The following is a 20,077-nucleotide window of genomic DNA, read 5'->3' as shown; positions in this document are numbered from 1 at the left end:
CACACACACACACACACACACACACACACACACACACACACACACACACACACACAAACACACACACACACACACACACAGATGGGAGAGGTGGGGTGGCCAATCTGGTGAGAAAAAAAATGAGAGAGGAAACAAAACCTAAAAGAGATTTTTATAGAGTAATCTATCCATCCATCAAATGTCTCTGTAATTACTCGACAATGTAAATGGAGGGAGGAAGTAAAAATTAATATAAAAATGCTATTAATAAGACATATTATTAAAACAGGGCTTTTTGAGAGCCTAAGAAATACTTCACATAATGAAATAAAATACAGGAAACAATAACCTGAAACATATATTACAGGGCAGGTGAAGTTTAAGTTTAATATCAACATTGAGCACAGTCTTGGATGTGTAAGGAGTTCTGAAGGAATTGGGGAAAGCCATGATGAAAAGTCACAACAGGTCTTGTGCTTAGTGCTGCAGCAGAGAGAAATTTCCCCCCCAGCAAAAGCGTGTCTAAAAAGGACAACTTTGTTAACATCTGGTTCAAACTAAAGGGTGAAAAAACATCGTCTCCCAATGACACATATGAAATATCTGCCTCCTCAACACTTCTGCAAAATCATGTGACAGCCAGCATGACCTAACGCACATTCTTGTTGCTGTGAAGTAACAGTGCTAACCACTGCACCACCATGCCACCTCAGCATCTGAGAACAAGAGCTTTTCAGTGTCACAGAGGCTCAAACAGGTAAGTTCACCATGCAAGACACAGAAACGTAACCCTATGAGAAACATAATTTATATCTATATATATGTAAATGGTGAAAACAAATGTTTTCTTAAAAATATATTCCTGGCTGGGATGTTGTGTGGCTGTCTGATTTTAACCATTTCACAGTCAAATAAAATGTCAATCCAAATGGTTAATTTTTTAAATCCAAAGATGTCTAAAACACATTTACATTTTTGGAAGAAGCGGCTGCTGAGAAAAAGGTCACACAGCAACAGATAAGAAAGAGCTTCTGGACATAAGTGGAGTGTGTAACACATTAATGCCGTGGCAGACGGCTACATTTTGATATATCTGTGTATTAGTGGAAGTGTTGGCATCGAGGTTTTTGTTTCCCGCCTTGCCAGGTGGGGGTTGTATTTATTCACACACAAGTTTGCAAACCTATGTTTGAGCATTCGAAACAAAGAAGTTAGCTTGGGAATAAAACAAGGAGACCTCACCATATTTTTATCTCTTTTGACAAGGACATGCCCATTGTATTAGATCTGCAAAGAAAAATGCATCATATACATATTATCTTGAATGCAATTGTGTAATATCGAAGAGGGAGTCACATTAAACCACAGCCAACTGCATTTTTCCACTGGTTCTGCATCCCCCTGGAATCCATGAAATATTAGGATCTAAAACTTGTGTTTATAACATCTGGCATACAACAAATCTTACATGCGTGAAATATCCATAAGCTGCTCTAGTGATTCTGTTTGACTCGAGTGAATATTTGCAATAATGTGCTAAAAGCCTGCAGGCAAACAAGTCACCATCTACCTGTTTGTCACTCACCTACAATGTCTGTCCATTGTTAAAAATGGTGACTCAATTTCCACAAAATAAATAAATAAAAAGTGGGCTGGCTGGGTCTTCAGCCCATAATAAGATTTTTTTTTCTCTAGTGGAAAACCACTTGACAAAAACTTCATTTCATTTTGTTATGTGCCTCCAGCCTCACTCCAGCAAATGTTTTGATGAAAGTTGAACCATTTTCCACTCATATCTGGATCAATTTGCATCCTGCCCAGTAAAATCCTCATTTAACTGAATCTTTGCAACGACTCTGTTATCTTATTCAACACACACTGACTGTACAGAATGGTAAGGAAATACATAGTGATCACATTTTGATTTATTATTCAAATGGACACAAAAATGTTTTTATTGCACTGTCGTGTAAAAACAACACTAATTTCTGCTTTTGAAAAACTATACAGCCGGTAAGTTCACTATGTTCCTGAAGCCTTTGTTACTCACCATGTTTATTGTATACATAACTTTGGTGACTGGTTAGTGATTTCAATGTGTCCTTGGTTAACCTCGCTGGCCATAAAGCCAAAGCATTTCCAAACAACTGATGACGATCTGCTTTGAGGGACAAGCTCGCCGCCTCTTGTCGTTCCAGACATTTGAGTTTTGTTGTATATCTGTTGTTTGATGTCGTGTTCCTGATTGCGGAAACTTTATGCTGCAGGATGCAGGGAACCACTGTGGTTAACACGTTAGATCTGCAGTCTATTGGCAGAGCATGCATTTTGAATATTACTCGATCGTGTTCACTTAATTGTGGAAAGCCAAAGTCTTGATCAAGATTCAAACTCAATTAATCGTACGGCCCAAGTGTGCCTGTCTCTTGCAGCCCTGTCTCGTCTTGTCCAGCTGCATTTTATCAGCCTGCTACACAAAAATCTAAATCAGTTATTAATTTATATGCAATTATTTTTTCTTTCTTATAGATCCCGTGTTTTTCAGCTAAGTGTCTGAAGATATGTGACAGCAATACTGTCAATTCTGCCCTTTTATCAGCCCTTACAGACATTAAATAGGTTTACTTTACTTTGTTATGACCTCGAATTCCAGCGTTCACCTAATGGGACTCAACTCCTAATATTTAAACTCAGCGCTCTGTGAAACAAAACATTAATTTAAAAGAAAAAAAAAATCTATCAGTTGACAACCTCTTGCATTTGTTTTCAGCTCAGCAAGCTTCAACTATTACTCCAGTTAATGCTAGCTAAATGTCCAGTAAATATAACACAAGATACATTTTATGATTATCTTCAACTCAAGATGCTTTTGGGGAAAAGCTGCCTAAGAAAACTGGTACAAACACAATTTCTGACATGAAACAATAAAGACAATGACATTGGCCTTCTCTGTGTATGGACGAAGCTTAACTTCGGGACAATTTAGTATCATTACATATCCATTAGTTGATGTTTTTCAGTTGTTATGGTAAGAGTAGGGTTCATCCCCCACCTCTCACCATGTTCCCAATCCACTCTGATGTCTTAGGCTCTCTACTGGGTTGTTGTTAATTAATGCTCCCACATTATTACTTCCCCCTTCTGCTGGACGAGCTGTTTTTGATATTCATGTTACACGCACAAAGCCACAGCATAACCAGAACCATTATGAAACCCCAACGACTGCACTCCATTCAGCCCATTCAAGTGCTTGATTCTGAGACAAATTTTGCTGAGAGAAAAAAAAAAAAAGGTTTCTGAAAGAAAAGGAAGGGCAAACAGGGTGAAAAAAGGCCTTTAATGAAGACCAGACTACACTAGAATAGAATAGAGTAGAATAAAGTAACCTCTTCTTCGTCAGTTTCCATGGCAACAAGCCCTTTGGTGGGATGGTGGTGGAGAAGCCTCAGCAGGAGCGTTTGAGAGAGGCAGCGTGTGAACATCTTCTGTGTGCGCAGACTTTAAAAGCATATGGAAATATATGGAGAATGCTGCATGTACGCACCGACAGGTCCATTATGTTTCAGTATTCACACACTGTAGTCAAAAGTCTCTGATACAGACGGCAAGAAAGAGGGCTGAGAAGCAGAGGGGGATGCTGGTAAATGGAAGTTAGTAACAAGGAGGAAGAAAAAAGAATCCAAATGGAGGATGAGGAGACAAAGGGTGCGCTTACATGGATGCAGGGCTTTACTGGCTTTACATCATATGCTGGAGGGTTTCTTTTAATGAATGCATAAAAAATTGAAATGTTTCTGTTTCTTCATATCTGTGCAGGAATACAAATGGTTAATCTGACTAGTTTGTGTTGATCTCAGCCACAATCCCGGCAGATCAGCTCATTTCAGTGCAAGCACACAGCAGCTGACGACTCATGGCTGATACGCTTCTACACATCCAGTTATCAAATCTCACATATAGCATGTTGCTTAAGCTGTTACTATAGTTATTATGCATCTGCAATCCTCTTTGCAACCCACTTCAACAAACATTCTGACATAATCGGTGTTATATATAGCCATTGATCTGCCATTGATCTGCTCTGTCTGCCTTTTTCCATGGAAGCACATGGAAGGAGAACAAGCTAACAGAGACTTGAGACTTGAGCATTGTGGGCATGAGAAGTAGAGTAGTTTTTATATAGACAACCAGAGGAGTCACCACCTGCTGACCATAAGACCATTTAAGACTTTTACTTTTAGTTCCAGATATGCTTGAAATAAAGTCTGTTGTTTCACTTTACATATTGGGAAACGGGCCTCTTGTCACTATCTATCCCATATTTATGGGATGTCTCTCCATGCAGCCTTTTTCATCATTTAGCATATTTGGGGTTTTTTCAAATCCAGAATAAAGGCTTCTGAAATCAGCATATGATGTTTAAAGGCAAAGAGACAAAAACAAGGCATTTAAAATCACCCAGTCATAAAAACAAATGACAGATATATTCGTGTACCTTCTGGTATTGCTCTTTGGAGGCCAGAGCTTCCTCAAGCTGCTGCTTTGTGTAGGTGTAGATGGCAGAGCGGTATGTCGTCCCAATATCGTTCCCCTGACGCATCCCTGCACAAAAACAGACACGCAAAAAAAACAGACCAAAAAAATAAATACAAAAATCAAGAATTGACGATTTCAGCTGACGCGAGGTGCCGTTGTCCTCAGTTCTTGGCAGAGGGAACGTCACATCATCTGAAAACAACAGCTGACAACATTTCCAAAAATATGACTTGTCTGTCTTGGTGGAACTGAATGCTGTTTTTGACTGATTTGATCATCTCGCCGTGCATCCTTTCATCATTTAACTGTCATCTTGTCAGCCTGTCGACAACCGCGTCTGGTTAACTCAAAGGTTTCTAATGATGGCAATGTGTGTGGGTCAATCTGTGACGCACACGCAGGTGCAGACATTTATGTTCCACTGTGACTGAAGATATTTCATCCACCTACTGACAGCAAATATCATCAGCTTTACCTGCACCTGCGCTGCTGACATTGGCATGCATAACAAATCTAAATCAGTACATTAAATGTGTTTATCGGGAAGTTTTATGTGAAGGGATTGCCTAAACATGTTATGCCTCTCATTCAAAGCAGCAGCAGACAAAAAATGACATGTTTCAAACTAATTCAAACTAATGCTGGAGCAGCTTTTTCAGGACCCTGTGGCTCTGAAGGGTCTCGTTTATTTAGACGTGACTCACAGTTGCAGCCAGTACAAAGATAACAGATGCATTCAAAAACATATTATAGAAATTATAGAGTTACAGAAATATAAAGGAACAAGCCTGTATACATGGAAATGTGACTCCTAAAGTGCATTTACATGAGTTATTTTAACGTTTAGACCCTTCTGCCAAAACGACAGGATAAAGTTAATAGTAAATAATTAAATGTGATGATCATAACAAAAAAAACAAGAGGGATGTTAGATTATCAAGGAGACTGCTGTGTCTCTATAAACAGCAAACACTGAGGACCACATAAAGCAAGCATGGAAAAACACCAGCTGCAGCAGCTCCCATTTTTCTCTCAATAAGACGAGGATCATTACAGAAATATGACCTTTTACACGCTTCATTACTTTTCAGTATGCTGACATATTATAATATCTTTTTGTTGTAATGTATGTTAAATAAAATAACATTTATCCTATATGTGAATGAATGAAAACCTGTTTCTGAAAATTGTAATTTTTTTTGATACTGTGGGAAGAATTTACACTATTTTGTGGTGGGGTGATAAAAAGAGAGGACAAAAGCACTCAGCTTGCTACACATTATATCTAAAGGAGTTGCAGGGCCATGGAATTAGGGATGGGTATCGAAACTCGGTTCTTGTTGAGAACCGGTTCCCACTGTTTCAATTCCTTGGAATTGTTTGCCATTTTTGCAAACGATTCCCTTATCGATTCCAGTCGCCCCGAATGATGTCACCACGTTGCGGTGGCCAAGTCAGTGTCACGGGTGGGGGGTTGGGATCTATCCCAGCTGCCACAGGGCAAGCAGTGGGATACACCCTGGACAGGTTGCCAGTCTGTCTCCGGGCTAACACACAAAATCACCAATTAATCTAACTCTACAAACTATATTTCTCGGGACTGTGAGGAAGATAGAGTACCCGGGGAATTCACAGAGAGAACATGCAAACCGGCCCAATGCTGGATTCGAAACCAGGCCCTTCTTGCAGTGAGGCAACAGTGCTAACCACTGCACTACCACAAAGGTAACCAGAACCAGAGATAGCTGCTTCTGCAGTTCACCATCAGAAAGAAGGAGAAGCCAATCACTGAAGTGAGTAATCATACTTTACTACATGAAAAGATTAGCACGTGGCAGTGAGCCTGTGTCATGTTATTTGCTCATGTAAGCTTAGTTAGGTTTCATTGTGAGTGATTGGTTGCTGTCTCTATAGTGAAAACCAAGTCCCAAGTTCGGTTAAATGGGAAGGGCATCTGGTGTAAAATCTTTGTCAAATTAAACATGTGGATGATCTTTAATTGGAAACAGACATTTTGAAGATGACACTGACACTGGAGATGAGGAGAAAGACTTTATGAAATAAACTAGCACCGTAATTGTCGGGCTATAAGCCGCTACTTTTTGCACAAGCTTTGAACTCTGCAGCTTTTAGTCAGGTGCGGCTTTTCTATGGATTGTCCATAATTTTTGTGATATCGTAAGACGATTTGTTTTGTTTGTTCCGCTGTTGTACGGCACTACGTTGCCTGGCGGAAGGGCATGTGATCAGACACACAGTATCGGGGTTAAAGAGTGGCATGTTGGTCACGTGTCCATCCGCCAGGCAACATAGTGTCGTACAAGTAGTGCGAAAAACAAACTTCAAAGTAGCGGTACATGTTCAGCGGGAGTCGTGGATGATGAGCGGCGATAAACTTGCGAAAAGCAAGTTATGCTCAACTCCACCGGTGGAATCTGACAGCGTAGAAAAGTGTGAAAACATCCACGATCACCAACGGATTTCGATGGGCTGGACTGCTGCATGATGGAGAGGAGGACACCGCCACGGCCCTTCAGAGGGTGTTCGACTCCGACACTGACAACGAAGATTTCTTTGGTTTTGAAAGTGACAACGAAGGAAAGAAGCTGAGAGTGGATGACGAAGCCATCCTGAGCCTGTTTGTATCCGACACTGGAGAAGAGGACTTTGGTGGTTTTAGTGCGCAGGAAGATGGTGGTGAATGACTGACTTTTCTTCTTGTTAAAGCCGTGTCACTGCACCTGAGCCTAAAAGGTAGTCTGAATCTATTTTTCTGGTGTGCTGTAGGTTACTGCTATGTACTACATTTGTTACTCATTTATGAAGCACAGTACATGTTTCATACTTGTAATTACCGCTACTTGTACATATACCTATAAAGTTATGCAAATATGTACCCGTAACTTGTTTTTCAAAATATTAATAAAAGTGATGTCTCCAAACAGCCGTCTCTTTCCTGACAATTCGCTTTGTGCATATTCTCTTACATATGATAAGTCAACATTGAAACACCTGCGGCTTTTAGTCAGGTGCGGCTAATGTATGTACAAAACAGGATTTTCTCCTGATTTTAGCTTGTGCGGCTAATATTCAGGTGCGCTTTGTAGTCCGGGAAATACGGTATTCCTACTTTACACTTACTCGGAGGTGAATGTAAAGTAGGTTAAACCAGCTAAATGCAAAAGGGTGGATAATTTCTGGTAATGCAAATGTACCCTGTTACATTTCTCAGGAGGTAGCTGAAAATGTAATATATTATTTATACTAGAAGTAATGTAATGCAATGTAGCTAAAAAATAACATTAAAACTAAGCTTTAAGAAGTTGGCTAATAGCAGCTAACAGTTGAGCCAGCCTGAAAAAACGGAGTCTGTAATTTTGAAACAATGAGCCTAAAACCTGCTTTTGTTTCAAAAGGCTTTATTAGCTGTTTTTTTTCTGTTGCCATCTTTAAACCAAACACTTTTTTTCTCATCAGTTTTATCCTCATAATAGTTCCCTAATGGTATTCTAAGATACATACGATGATAGATGATGCTTCCTGTTCTCACTCAGTTTAATAAAATCTTGAATGTATTACAAACTGATATTACTGTTAGTGCGGGTTAATAGAATTTCCTGGTGAAAATCAGAAGAAAATGAAGCATAATGGGGAAAAGGTAAGAAGAAAAATTACACTTTTCAGTATTCACTGCATTAGCCACTTTTTCATTCTGTTTATCAGTTTAAAAAAAACAAAACTCAGTGTTTTCCTTTGGGGCCAAAGTAATGAGTTTGTTGGTGAATGATGTACCTTGAGTTGGGTTGTGGCTTTCCCAGAAGACTTTGAGGAGACTGGCAAAGCTGATCTGCTCTGGTTGGAAGACAACTCTGACCACCTCAGCGTGGCCTGTCCTGCCTGCAAAATACAACATTTGTGAGCAGATGAATGATACGGAAAGGTACAGCGTGTTCAACTGATGAATCATTCCCCCTAATTCACTGCTTATGAAAAAACATTTAGATTTTTTTTCCTTTCACATTTTCCACAGCTCCATTAAGAGCTTTTTTTGGTTTGGACCTGGGTTGTTTCATTGCATTGCTCAATGTGAATGGAGGTTAAGATGGCCCCAGTTTGGAACTGAAGCAATGTGATGCTATGGACAAGATCACCCGCAAAATTGTTTTTAGCTTTTATGTAACACATTAAATATTTTCACCATATTGACTTTCCACTAGAAAGCCCTTTCTAATGAGGGACTTGGGAGTCACTGGTCTACATCGATTTGTTGTGCATTACTGAACAAATCCAGCTACTGATGAAAATACAGTGAAATACAGTGAAAAGCTTCAGAATAACAAGTGGACTGCAGTTGATCCAATTTTATTTTAACTGCTGGTTTGCAAGCAAGCTATTACCCATAATCCAGAAGTACTAGCTAAATAAGTACTTAAGTCATGATGAGGACCAAGCGAAATAAACCAGTAAAAGGACCTTGAGTTAAGATTATTTTGTTAACTTCAGCCTGACAGCTCATCACTCTTCACTTGCCATTAACAAACCAGCCTTGAAGGTCTTCTTACTGTTTTCCTTTGGATCCTTTGCTTGCATCACATGGTCTTCGTCAGCAGCTGTAAGTGCTTAGCTGTATTTTAGGTACCTCATCCATACTGTCTCTCAATTTGAGCTTAATATTTTAATCTAGACTTCACTGTCATTGACAGAAGAATCTCAACTCAAGGTTCACCTTTTCACTGGTTCTGGAGCTTTTAACATCAAGAGTTATTGATCCCCCTAGTAGATGTGAACAAAACAGTCATGACTAAAGGGAAGCTTTTAGAAAATAAGAAAAAGCACACAAGACTTATAACTTACAGTATTCACATAATATATTTTAATATCCAAAGCTAAGGAGTTCTAAGGTAGATATTTGTATATTTTCTGAATGCCTCCAAAATGATCATATTTTACACCTAAAAAAAACAGAATTTTTTTTTTTTCTTAAATACTGGTTCAAAGCCGATTTCAACATTCAACCACTACAAACAATCGCTGTTACAGACAGTCAAACAGCAGCTGGTGCTGGTAATGAGCGTGACCCATTACGTGACACCTCATCTTCCCCCGTCTCTTATTCTGCCTCCACTGCTATGTCTCTCTCTGTCTTATTACTTTTTTAATATCAGGAGTTATGGATTCCTACGGAAAGATATTGGCGAACAGAGACAAAGCAGCAGTCGATATTAAATTAATGCTTCACCAGGCCAGTCTCACAGGAATTAATTCATCTTGGACAGCACGAGAAATACAGCAGTGGTTGGAACCACAAAAAATAATGCTGCAGCTGTTAGCTTAATAGACATTCAGCTGCAAAATAATCTGATAATCTATCATTAATTCAGAATCAACCTGCAATGACCTGAAATATTATTTTTCTCTTATTTTTGTTAAACTAAATGAATGAATTTCTTAAGACTCCTTTGCACCTGTATAAACAGCCTTTACTGGTAACTGGTGTTTGATGGCAGTGGAACAATTACATAACATCATTTTATAAATTCCATACATGTAATAAGCAGTTGCATGCTTTTACAGATCAAGCAGACATTAGGCAACATTTGCATTCATTATAATGTTTACTGACAAGTAAGAAGGTTATGTGATTACTTCAGTTTGTTTTTTGAATTACTCCAAAGGTTATGAATGGATTTGCATTAAAATTGTATCGGAGGCGGGGGCCTGGCCCAGCTTTGAAAGATTTCACTTTTGGATTTAATCTGACTCAGGATACTCTGGATTTTTCTTTTCTTTTTTTCCCTTTTCTGTTTTTTTTTTTTTGGTAAAAACTGATCCAGCTCCATATATTCTTCAGGTTTAGGGTGTCAAAACTCTGGAGTTAAGGCCTAGAAACAGGCCCCAAAACAGGCACAAAGACATGACGAAAGGGGAGGACAGGACTATATAATGAGACACAGGGGGTCACAATCAAGTCAAGCCAGAGTCTTGAGCAGACACGAATCTCAGACTGGAAAAGACACAAGTGGAAAAAAATCATTCGAGTTCCAGTGAAGTTACGGGGGGGGGGGGAGACATGACTGGAGACATGGGAAAAAAATCTGGAAAAATCAAAACAGGAACAAAAACTCAACAATAACCAGGCATTGTGGGAGCAGGACAATACACCGGAACGGAACAAAAAACAGGAGCACAAAGATTGTAAAACAAAATGTGCACAAAACACTGCCGCACAGGGAGCAGTTCATCAATAATTCAGGGGACCAACCCGGAGGACGGCAACACGGGAGTCCAAAACAGTTTGGTTCCGGAGGCCAACCGTGCGGACGGCAACGGCGGCGACGTGGAAACAGTTCAGGGGGCCGACCGTGCGGACGGCAACGACGGCAATGACGTCTAGAGGCCCAGAAAGTGGCCGCGATGCTGAGGTGCTGGACGTACCTTGGACAGCGGTGTAACAACCGCAGGACCAGAAGCAGAGGCCGGACCAGGCGACGCCGAAACAGCTGCGGATGGTGACACTGCAGGTGACGGCTGAACGGGCCACTCGGACCCTCCAGCAGACATGAGGAAGGGCTGGTTGGGCTCACCAGAACCCCCAGCGGACAAGGTAGATGGCGGCGCGGGAGCCGCAGAGTGCTTGATCTACTCACTCGAGCCTCCAGCAGGAGCAGATGCAGGGCCAGAGGGTGTCGGGACCCCTGACTGAACATTAGGCTGACTAGGTGGGTGAGTGTGTAGCTGACCAGGGAACTGAAGTACTACAAGGGACTGAACTGAAGTCTGAACTGGCACAGGGGACTGAATTGATGGCTGTAGTAACGATTGTGGTGAGAGTGGAGTAGGTGGTGGAGTAGATGACTGCACAGGAAACTGAACTAGAGGTGACTGCACAGGAGACTGAGCTAATGGTTCTGGTGCAAACATAGCTGCTGATGACAGAACCAATGGCTGAGCTACAGGGAGAGGGGACACTGAAGACGGAGTTATGGGTAGCGCGGATAAGGGCTGTGCTGCGGGCAGCAGTGACGATGTGGAGGTGTAACGGGTGGAGGAGTGGCTGAATTGGCTGCGGGCCGGGCGGTTAATGGCTCAGCTACAGAGTGCATTAATGGCAGGGCTATAGGTTGAATGACTGACTGAGTAGCAGCCTGAATGGCTGAGTGTAGTGATGGTTGTGGTGGAAGAGAAGCAAGTGGTAGTGTGGATGATGGAGCTAAGGGCGACTGAGTGGAAGACCGAACGGATGACTGAAGTGATGGTAGAGGTGAAAATGGAGCTTGTGGTGGAGATAACGACTGTGCTAGCGGGGACACAGGAGACGGAGCTGCTAAGTGAGCTTACCACAGTTTGCATTGTTATGGCGGGAGGAGCATGAGGAGAACAGTCTTTTAGATCACCCAAATGGGAAATTTTGGTTTCAAAGGACACAGTCTTTTTCTTTTCAGCCATAACATAATCAGACCTTGGGCCTTCAGACCCAGTAAACTGTTCAGTATCACTTACACTCACCTAAGGCGTTTGCTCTGGTGAAGTCCTGGGTTCCGTCCGTGGCAATTTTCGCTGCCTGCGCTGCTGCTGCTTCCCCCTGGAAATGGGAGTGGAGATAGTGGTGGTTGCCGGTAATGGCAGAGAGGTAGAATCTGACTCCTCCTCTGACCATATTGCTGCGAGAAAAGAGGCAGGTCAGCGGTGGTCAGAGCTGGACGTGGCAGTGGCGTGGAAACCCCCTTGCGCTTTAATGGCTGCTGCTGCATTGCAGAGAGCTCCATCTGCTGCTGCAGCGGTGGTGGCTTCGGCGCTGAATACCGGGAGCGGGCGAGAATGGCTAACTCTCGGGCTTGCAGTACCTCCCGGGCCTCGCGCACCATGTTTATTGAGTCCATAAATCCTCTGAGTTGACCAAAGTGGGCGTTCCTCTCGAGGATGGCTTCAATGGCTTTGATTCCTACTGTCATGGCACGGACATCATCAGTGTGGGAAATCTGCTCTACCAGACCTTGGATGCAGGCCAAATCAATTTCCCGGGCGGAGCCTGCTGAGTCCATGTCTGGTCGCGTCGTTCTGTCATGAAGCACTGTGTGGCAGGCAGGAGTTGGACCCAAAATGCAGGACTCAGACACAAGGGATGAACTCAAAACCACAGCTTTAATTGCTGGCACGGGGAAACGAGTATACAACGCAAACTAAACTAAACTGGGAAATAACAAATTAACACACAGGGAGATCCACACAGCATGAGGGACGACGCAATACTGAGTCAGAGAAACACAGGGTTTAAATACATTGGGAAGTAACGAGGGGAATGAGACACAGGAGGGCACAGCTGGCGAGACAAGGAAGCAAAGCAGGACACATTCACATAAGACATGGACCTTCAAAGTAAACAGGAAATACACAGAGACACAGACCAGAGGTGGACAGAAAAGCACAGACAAGCACGAGGGAGAGCACAGACATGAAGGGCTGGGAAAACATGTAATGTAACACAAGCAGGGGAAGCTTAATAAACTAAGCAACTTAGGACCGATAAATTAACTCCAAGAATAACAAATGAACTTGACATGAAACAGGAACACAGGAAAACTAAGAGCGCTGGGTCGAATGACCCAGGATCCTGACATAAACCTTCTGTTTGTGGGAGGTAGACAGTCAAGGGGGAGGTAAAGATGATTGTTTCACACAGGATGAACTCCTCAATGAAAAATAAATAAGGAGTACTTTGAAGTGTAAATTATACAAAACTACTCCAGCAGAATCCAGGAATAATAAAAAGAGAAATGAACACAGCAGCTGCCATTTAAAGACACAAAGACAGTGGACCTCCAGCAAGACCAAGTAAGAAGGTTATGTGAGTGTTGCTCATGAGCTACTGTGGTCTATTGTTTTTGAGATATACTTTCCAGAAGGATCAGGCCTAACTTAACAGACCAAAAAGGTGTGATGAATGATTTTGCATTAAAGTTGCTATCAATGGAGTGCGTGCTTGGTGCCTGGGTCCCCACTCATTGTGATTTTCCAACTTACTATTGGAATTTGAACTTATCCGATTCACACGAGAATACGTTCACCTTGTCCGTGCTGGGATTCTTAGTCTTTTCTTTTTTTCTTCTCCCTGTTCTTCACTATGTGTTTTTTTTTTTGGTAAGAGACTGTTGGATTATACACTCACGTCCTCACCATATACACTTTCTTCGGGTGTGAGTGTGTGCGCGATTCAAAAATACTCATGGATCACGTGAAGTGCCTAGAAACAGCTCGCGCTCCTTTTCGAAGTCCCAGCACAAGACATGATAACAATAGGAGATGGCAAACAGTGTAACTTGGACATATTATCGAAGACGAATCACAGCAAGAGAGTGGAGTTTTATCACACATAATCAAGTCTCAAATCAGTCCAAAGTCTTATTGACGAGCTAACATCCACGGATCGACTCAGACTTCATCAGAATTGTGAACACACACGACAGCAGATCCGCTTTGTGTGTAAAGTAACTGAGAATAAACACAGAAAAACATGAAGGAGATTTTCCTGGTCTGGCTTTTTATAGCAGATAACCTTAAAAAATATTCTACAATGGGTGTCTGGAGAGCACTCGATATGAGAGAAGGTATCTTGTGAGAATTAATTTTCTAGTGATATAATGAAGAAAACGGACAAGCATAAATAATTGGCCTAGGTTCCACTTTGTGCCTGGGGAGCAGGAAGCGTTACTATTAAGTGAAAAAAGTAAAGAAAAAGACAGCACACACAGCGCTGTAAAAACACGGTAGAATGGTGGTAATAAGCCGAGAATGAGAGTAATCCACGGAAGCAACACAAGGAGTGTGATTTGAGAGAACGCCAGAGTGCCAACGCTAAAGTCATTCTCTGATAGTGAGGTGCAGCACCCAGGGGAGACGGATGTATCTCAGTCAAAAGAATAGCTAGCCATGGTGCGAGGACCATAAGCGACCCGTGGTGATTAGGAATTAACGGGTCAGTACGCCGATGTCAAACAGTTTGGTTCCGGAAGGCCGGGAAGCGAAACAGTACAGTCAAATTCCATACGCAATTGATCAAAGCGGACGGTACATGTGAAGCGCAAGTTATTGCTGCTTCTTTTTGCTGCTGGCTTCGGGTGAAGGGAGAAATGATTCTTAATAGTGGTTGGCAGAAGAGATGGGACCAAAGCACCAATGCAAGCCTTGCAGAATCGTGACGTGGACGTCCGCAAAATAGACGTTATAAACACGGGACCCAGGCGCGGGCTTGTAGACTCGGACAAACGCGACTACAGGAATCACGAAAAGGCGTAAGCTCCACGAAGGCCCCAGGCCGAGTGCCAGGTCTGCCGTCGAAGGAGGCCGACCTAAGGCGACGCTACCCGGGCCGTCGGGTGAGAAAGCCGGAGAAAGACAAAGTTGATGTCTGATGCGACATCGCTTGCGGATCGGTCGGGACACTCTCTGCTAAGGTGTATCTACTCTTTGTGGTGGAGCTAGAATACGTGACCCCATCCTCTTCTACCTCGACTGCTCTCTTTGGCGAGTACCATGTTAGGTAAGGTCTGGAGTACCAGGGCTCACCCAGAACATGGGTTTTGTGAGCCTTTACATCCTGAGACACAAGTGTAGATGGGGGCGCGGCGGTAGGCGCGGAGGTGTGTCTTCTTGACTTCGTGGCAAACTCAACCAGTTCTATAGATTGCTCCAAAGCAAGTCGGATAAGGTCAGGAATTTTGCAAATGGGCCAGAGATAGTGGTAGAATTATCCGGCGGCCCTTTATTCACCATGCGTCGATATCCCACTTAGGACCTGACTAAGGTGGGTGCCACTTTTCAGCCTAGACACCCAGGGAACTAAGTACTCATGCTATGGGAACTGAACTGAATCTGATAAACCTAGACACTGAACGGAACTCGGAAATGAGAACCATCGAGCTAGTAGGATCCACGGTGCACACCCTGGTTGTGGTGAGAGTGGAGTAGGTGGCTGCACAGGAGATTGCACTAGAGATGACTGCATAACGTAAGAGTGTGACGCTGCTATTACAGTGCACCAACCTGGAAGCATTAAGGGCAAAATGAGGGTGTTCTGGTTGTCTGGCATAAAATCTATCAGCGTGCTAGGATCAGCAACGAGGGAACCAGATGGTGGCTATGGAAGTTATCATGGTGAGTATAGGTGTTTTATTATCTACTGGCTACCGAAGACGGAAGTATGGTAGCGAGACAGCGTTGGTAATCTAGCAGGGTATCAGGTGTGCCAGCAGGCCAGCCAGAGAAACGATGTTGAGAGTGTGTACGGGTGGAATGGGTGTTGTATTATGGTGGTGCGGGCCGGGCAGGACCTGAAACATTTTTGGTTATAATGCGATTTCGCGAACGCCCTAAAGAGTATGTTCAATTGAGAGGTTCGCGGCGACTCCTGAGGAGGTAACTACGGTTTGATGATATTGAAAATCATGCTGAGTAGTCACAGCTGTAAAGGCTGGTGTATTATAGGTAAGATGAGTAGGTATTGTTGGTAATGGTGGAAATAGATGTGGCACGTGAGGTTAGTCACTGGACATGAAATGGGAGGCATAAATCTAATCAATGGGGACGAACTGGGTGACGACAGGAGAAGAGCGAAAAGCTACTTGGAGATACACGATGAGAATGCCTCGATAATAAAAGGTGGGGTGACCTATGCATCGAAGAGGTGTAGAGGTGAAAATGGACTTGTGGTGGACTGAATACCGACTGTGCTGAGGGGAACCAAGAGACGGAAGCTAGCCCAAGAATGAGAGCCTCTAATCGCACCCACAGGTGATTACGATTTGGTGTCCATTGAGATGTAATTGTCCTGGCAGAGGGAACAGGAGATTGAGCCGAGACGCTCACTCATTATATCAAGGGCAGTAGTGCACATGGGTGGCATAATTATTGGCGTATATTCGAGGACCAGGGTCTCATATTTTTACCTTATTTGCGCCAAAGCCATAAAAGCAATAACAATGCAGATAATCCTTGGGCTTCAGACCAGTAAACTGTATCCAAAGGTGGCCCGTCATACTAGAACTTAGAGTGACTTACAGAAACACTCTGATAGCCTCCGTGAAATAATGGGCTGTTAATAGGCTCTTCCGGTCGAAGTCCTGAGGGGTTCCGTCCGTGGCTCAAATTTAATTGGGTATCGAGCACTCCGCGGCCCCTGCCCCTGATAGCCTGGTGGTGATGCTAAGATATCCTGTGGACTTCCAGCCATCCATCTCAGACGGGAAATACAAAATGGTGGGAATGTGGCTAGGACCAAAGTGCGTCGGCTTGGCCCACATAGGGTATGAGTTGGTAGACAAAAAAGAAGAAGACGGCCCGTAGTGAATCGAATGTAGGGTCCCGGCGAGAGGTAGAATTGAGAATACTCACCATGCCTAACTAGATCAGGAAGATAGAAGATATCAGCGAGCTGAAGGCTCGAAGAGAAGAACACGAGAAGGAGAAATACCAAGGGCTCAGAGAAGAGCTCGAGAGGATGTGGAGGGTGAAGGTAACGGTGGTCCCCGTGGTAATCGGAGCACTAGGTGCGGTGACTCCCAAGCTAGGCAAGTGGCTCCAGCAGATCCCGGGAACAACATCGGAGATCTCTGTCCAGAAGAGCGCAGTCCTGGGAACAGCTAAGCTCCCAGGCCTCTGGTAGAGGACCCGAGCTTGAAGGATTCCCCGCCTGCAAGGGCAAGAGGGGAATTTTTTTTTATATATGTGTAAGGGATGGATATAGCCATCCACTGCGACATCATCATTGGTTTCTGGACTTTTCTGGCTTTTAAAGCCTTTAAAGAAGTTGCTGCTAGGGAGCAGTAGGCGAAAAAACGTGAATCATCTTGTGAGAGTGTTTCTGCATTCTGTGAAATTTCGATGAGAAGTAACCATTGAACTCTGATGGCTGTGCACAGGCTCGTTAATTCCATATGTTCTGCACATTCTCTGGTTGCAGCCATAATTATTCCCTGATGACGCAGATGTGACAGAGAGTTTAATGCACGCATATATGAATTCATCGACGGATCTTGAGATTGTGCCTGCACAGGATCAAGCTTCAGGCTATCTCTAATGTCAATGCAGCCACGTGAGAATCACTAAATCAGAGTACTGTGAGGGAAAAATTACTTCTATACCCCTTGCGACACTGCTTTACCAGTTAAATCTGCTCTACCAGACTGTGCAGGCCAAATCAATTTCCCGGGCGGAGCCTGCTGAGTCCATGTCTGGTCGCGTCGTTCTGTCATGAAGCACTGTGTGGCAGGCAGGAGTTGGACCCAAAATGCAGGACTCAGACACAAGGGATGAACTCAAAACCACAGCTTTAATTGCTGGCACGGGAAAACGAGTATACAACGCAAACTAAACTAAACTGGGAAATAACAAATTAACACACAGGGAGATCCACACAGCATGAGGGACGACGCAATACTGAGTCAGAGAAACACAGGGTTTAAATACACTGGGAAGTAACGAGGGGAATGAGACACAGGAGGGCACAGCTGGCGAGACAAGGAAGCAAAGCAGGACACATTCACATAAGACATGGACCTTCAAAGTAAACAGGAAATACACAGAGACACAGACCAGAGGTGGACAGAAAAGCACAGACAAGCACGAGGGAGAGCACAGACATGAAGGGCTGGGAAAACATGTAATGTAACACAAGCAGGGGAAGCTTAATAAACTAAGCAACTTAGGACCGATAAATTAAGCTCTTACGCCCCTTTTCTTGGGCTGGACATAATAACGGTCAGACAAGTAAATCAAAAAATAAGTGAAATCCTTGACTATCACGATATAGGGGCTGAACGCACGTAGCGCGGTAACATACAGACATGGGAACAGAGAAGCGACATCGAATCGCATCTCCAAGCGATCCTCCGACAAAAAAACACACCCTCCTTTCATTTGTTTTTAATGTAAAGGAGGTAGACTACAGTCACACTTCTTCGCGCGAGACGTATGGTTTATATAACGTTTAGGGATTATGTTTTTATCACCCTTTTCCGGAGGGCATGCAAGAATCAACCCTGAGCTGAAGGTTCCGAGAAACATTAGAAATACAATCAAAAATCACTAGAGAGAACTAACAGCTTGCAATCGGTTTAGAGAGCTTAGTAGACAGAGTTAGTATTGCTAAGTAAAATATCTACCTTATACATGCAATTAATCCACTTAAAAATGCAAGATCCAGGACAATTGGATTAGACAAATGAAGCTACAAAATAGACACACACTACACAATTGACTCAGCAACGCGAACTTTATTAATGACATATCCAAAAAGCTAAAAGATGGAACCTCAACTCGCAAGAGAGCAAGAACACAACGGTACTGCATGTTGTGTGAGCTTGGACTTTTCGTGCCCTATCATCATCCGCTGAACTCATACAATCTACTCTCTTTATGTGTCATCTTTATATTTTATTTTAAGTTGTTACTATTAAGCCACAGATAAGAGAGGACAGAGCTACTAGGTGACTGAAGTAACATATGCTGTTTGTGGTGGGCTAGAGAGGGCCAGGACTATTTCTAACCATAACTTGGAACTTATATGGGATGTTTAGCCGCTTATCTTTGGGGTACTGTGCTCACTAGCTAGTACTTAGAACGAGCATTCCAAACCCGAGTGTCAGCATGTGTTACTTAGGGTCTGATAACCACGAAGGCTGCTCGATGACCAACATAAAGCAAACACAGCGATCGAAAAAAAGATTAAATGAGTAGGGCGCCAGGACTCTCCTCTTCGGTTTTTGGGGGATTGCTAATGGCATAACAGGCAACACCCGCAAGTAGATGTGCTCGGTGTGAGGTCTCGCAGCAAGCTATCAAATACGGCGCATTTTCGGCTTTTAAAAAAACGCTATGCGTCGCCAGGTGTTTCATCGGATTGAGGTGTTACCTCCTTTGACAGTATCACAGTATCAGCTTAAGCACTGGCTGCTGAGTTTGCATATTTTGCTGTGAAGTACAGCCAGACTTTTGACCGCTTCGCCTTGGGCATTTTTAATCTGTAGCTCTGCTCTAAAAGAACGTACGTACCTGGCCCCGCCTACTATCCTCGGAAACGTAAAATGATTGGCTAGAATCTAAAGTGTATCACAGCTCAGGAAAAAAAAGCACCGAAATAAAGCACCAAAATGTGCGCTGCTTTTCGGTCTGGTTACTACCGTTTATGTCAGAACCGGTGCCATCATGGCACCGGATACCGGTACCCATCCCTAGTTATCAGTGCTGCCACTGCTGTAATTATACAAAGTAAACATGATATATCATTTCTTTTAATTGTTTTTTGTTTTTCTTATGTTGTCACACACTGAATAACACAGCTGACACTCGGGGGAAGTGCTCGTCAAGTCTAGCTGTGCAGTCCCAGTGGGCTTATAACGCCATAGTTCCAATTTGGTAAAATACCCACACAAACAGATTTATTCTTTCAGTCACCTTTTATGTTTAGTTGGTCTCTGTCTCTCTCTTATTCTGTGCTTAAGTGAACAACAAAAAAAAAGAGACATAAATGTGTGATGTCTCAGCAGTACTGTTAAGTAATGTCCAAAAA

At 43.1% G+C, this 20,077-nt stretch overlaps 1 protein-coding gene across 2 annotated transcripts in view; it reads right to left on the bottom strand.

Moving 5' to 3' along the window:
* The window catches only part of msra (methionine sulfoxide reductase A), a 61,337-nt gene that overhangs the window by 11,115 nt on the left and 30,145 nt on the right, over positions 1–20,077 (bottom strand). For both annotated transcript variants that reach the window (XM_005948429.3, XM_005948428.3), the window contains exons 4-5: positions 8,308–8,412; positions 4,475–4,581 (exon numbers count right to left, since the gene is read on the bottom strand). In XM_005948429.3, coding sequence (XP_005948491.1) covers positions 4,475–4,581; positions 8,308–8,412 — 212 coding nt within the window. The remainder of the gene's footprint in view (positions 1–4,474; positions 4,582–8,307; positions 8,413–20,077) is intronic.

This window comes from Haplochromis burtoni, unplaced genomic scaffold, assembly GCF_018398535.1.
Source record: "Haplochromis burtoni strain Fernald_Lab_line unplaced genomic scaffold, NCSU_Asbu1 Contig_93, whole genome shotgun sequence".
In the NCBI taxonomy this organism is placed as follows: domain Eukaryota; kingdom Metazoa; phylum Chordata; class Actinopteri; order Cichliformes; family Cichlidae; genus Haplochromis; species Haplochromis burtoni.
This window is presented reverse-complemented; position numbering and strand designations above follow the sequence as displayed.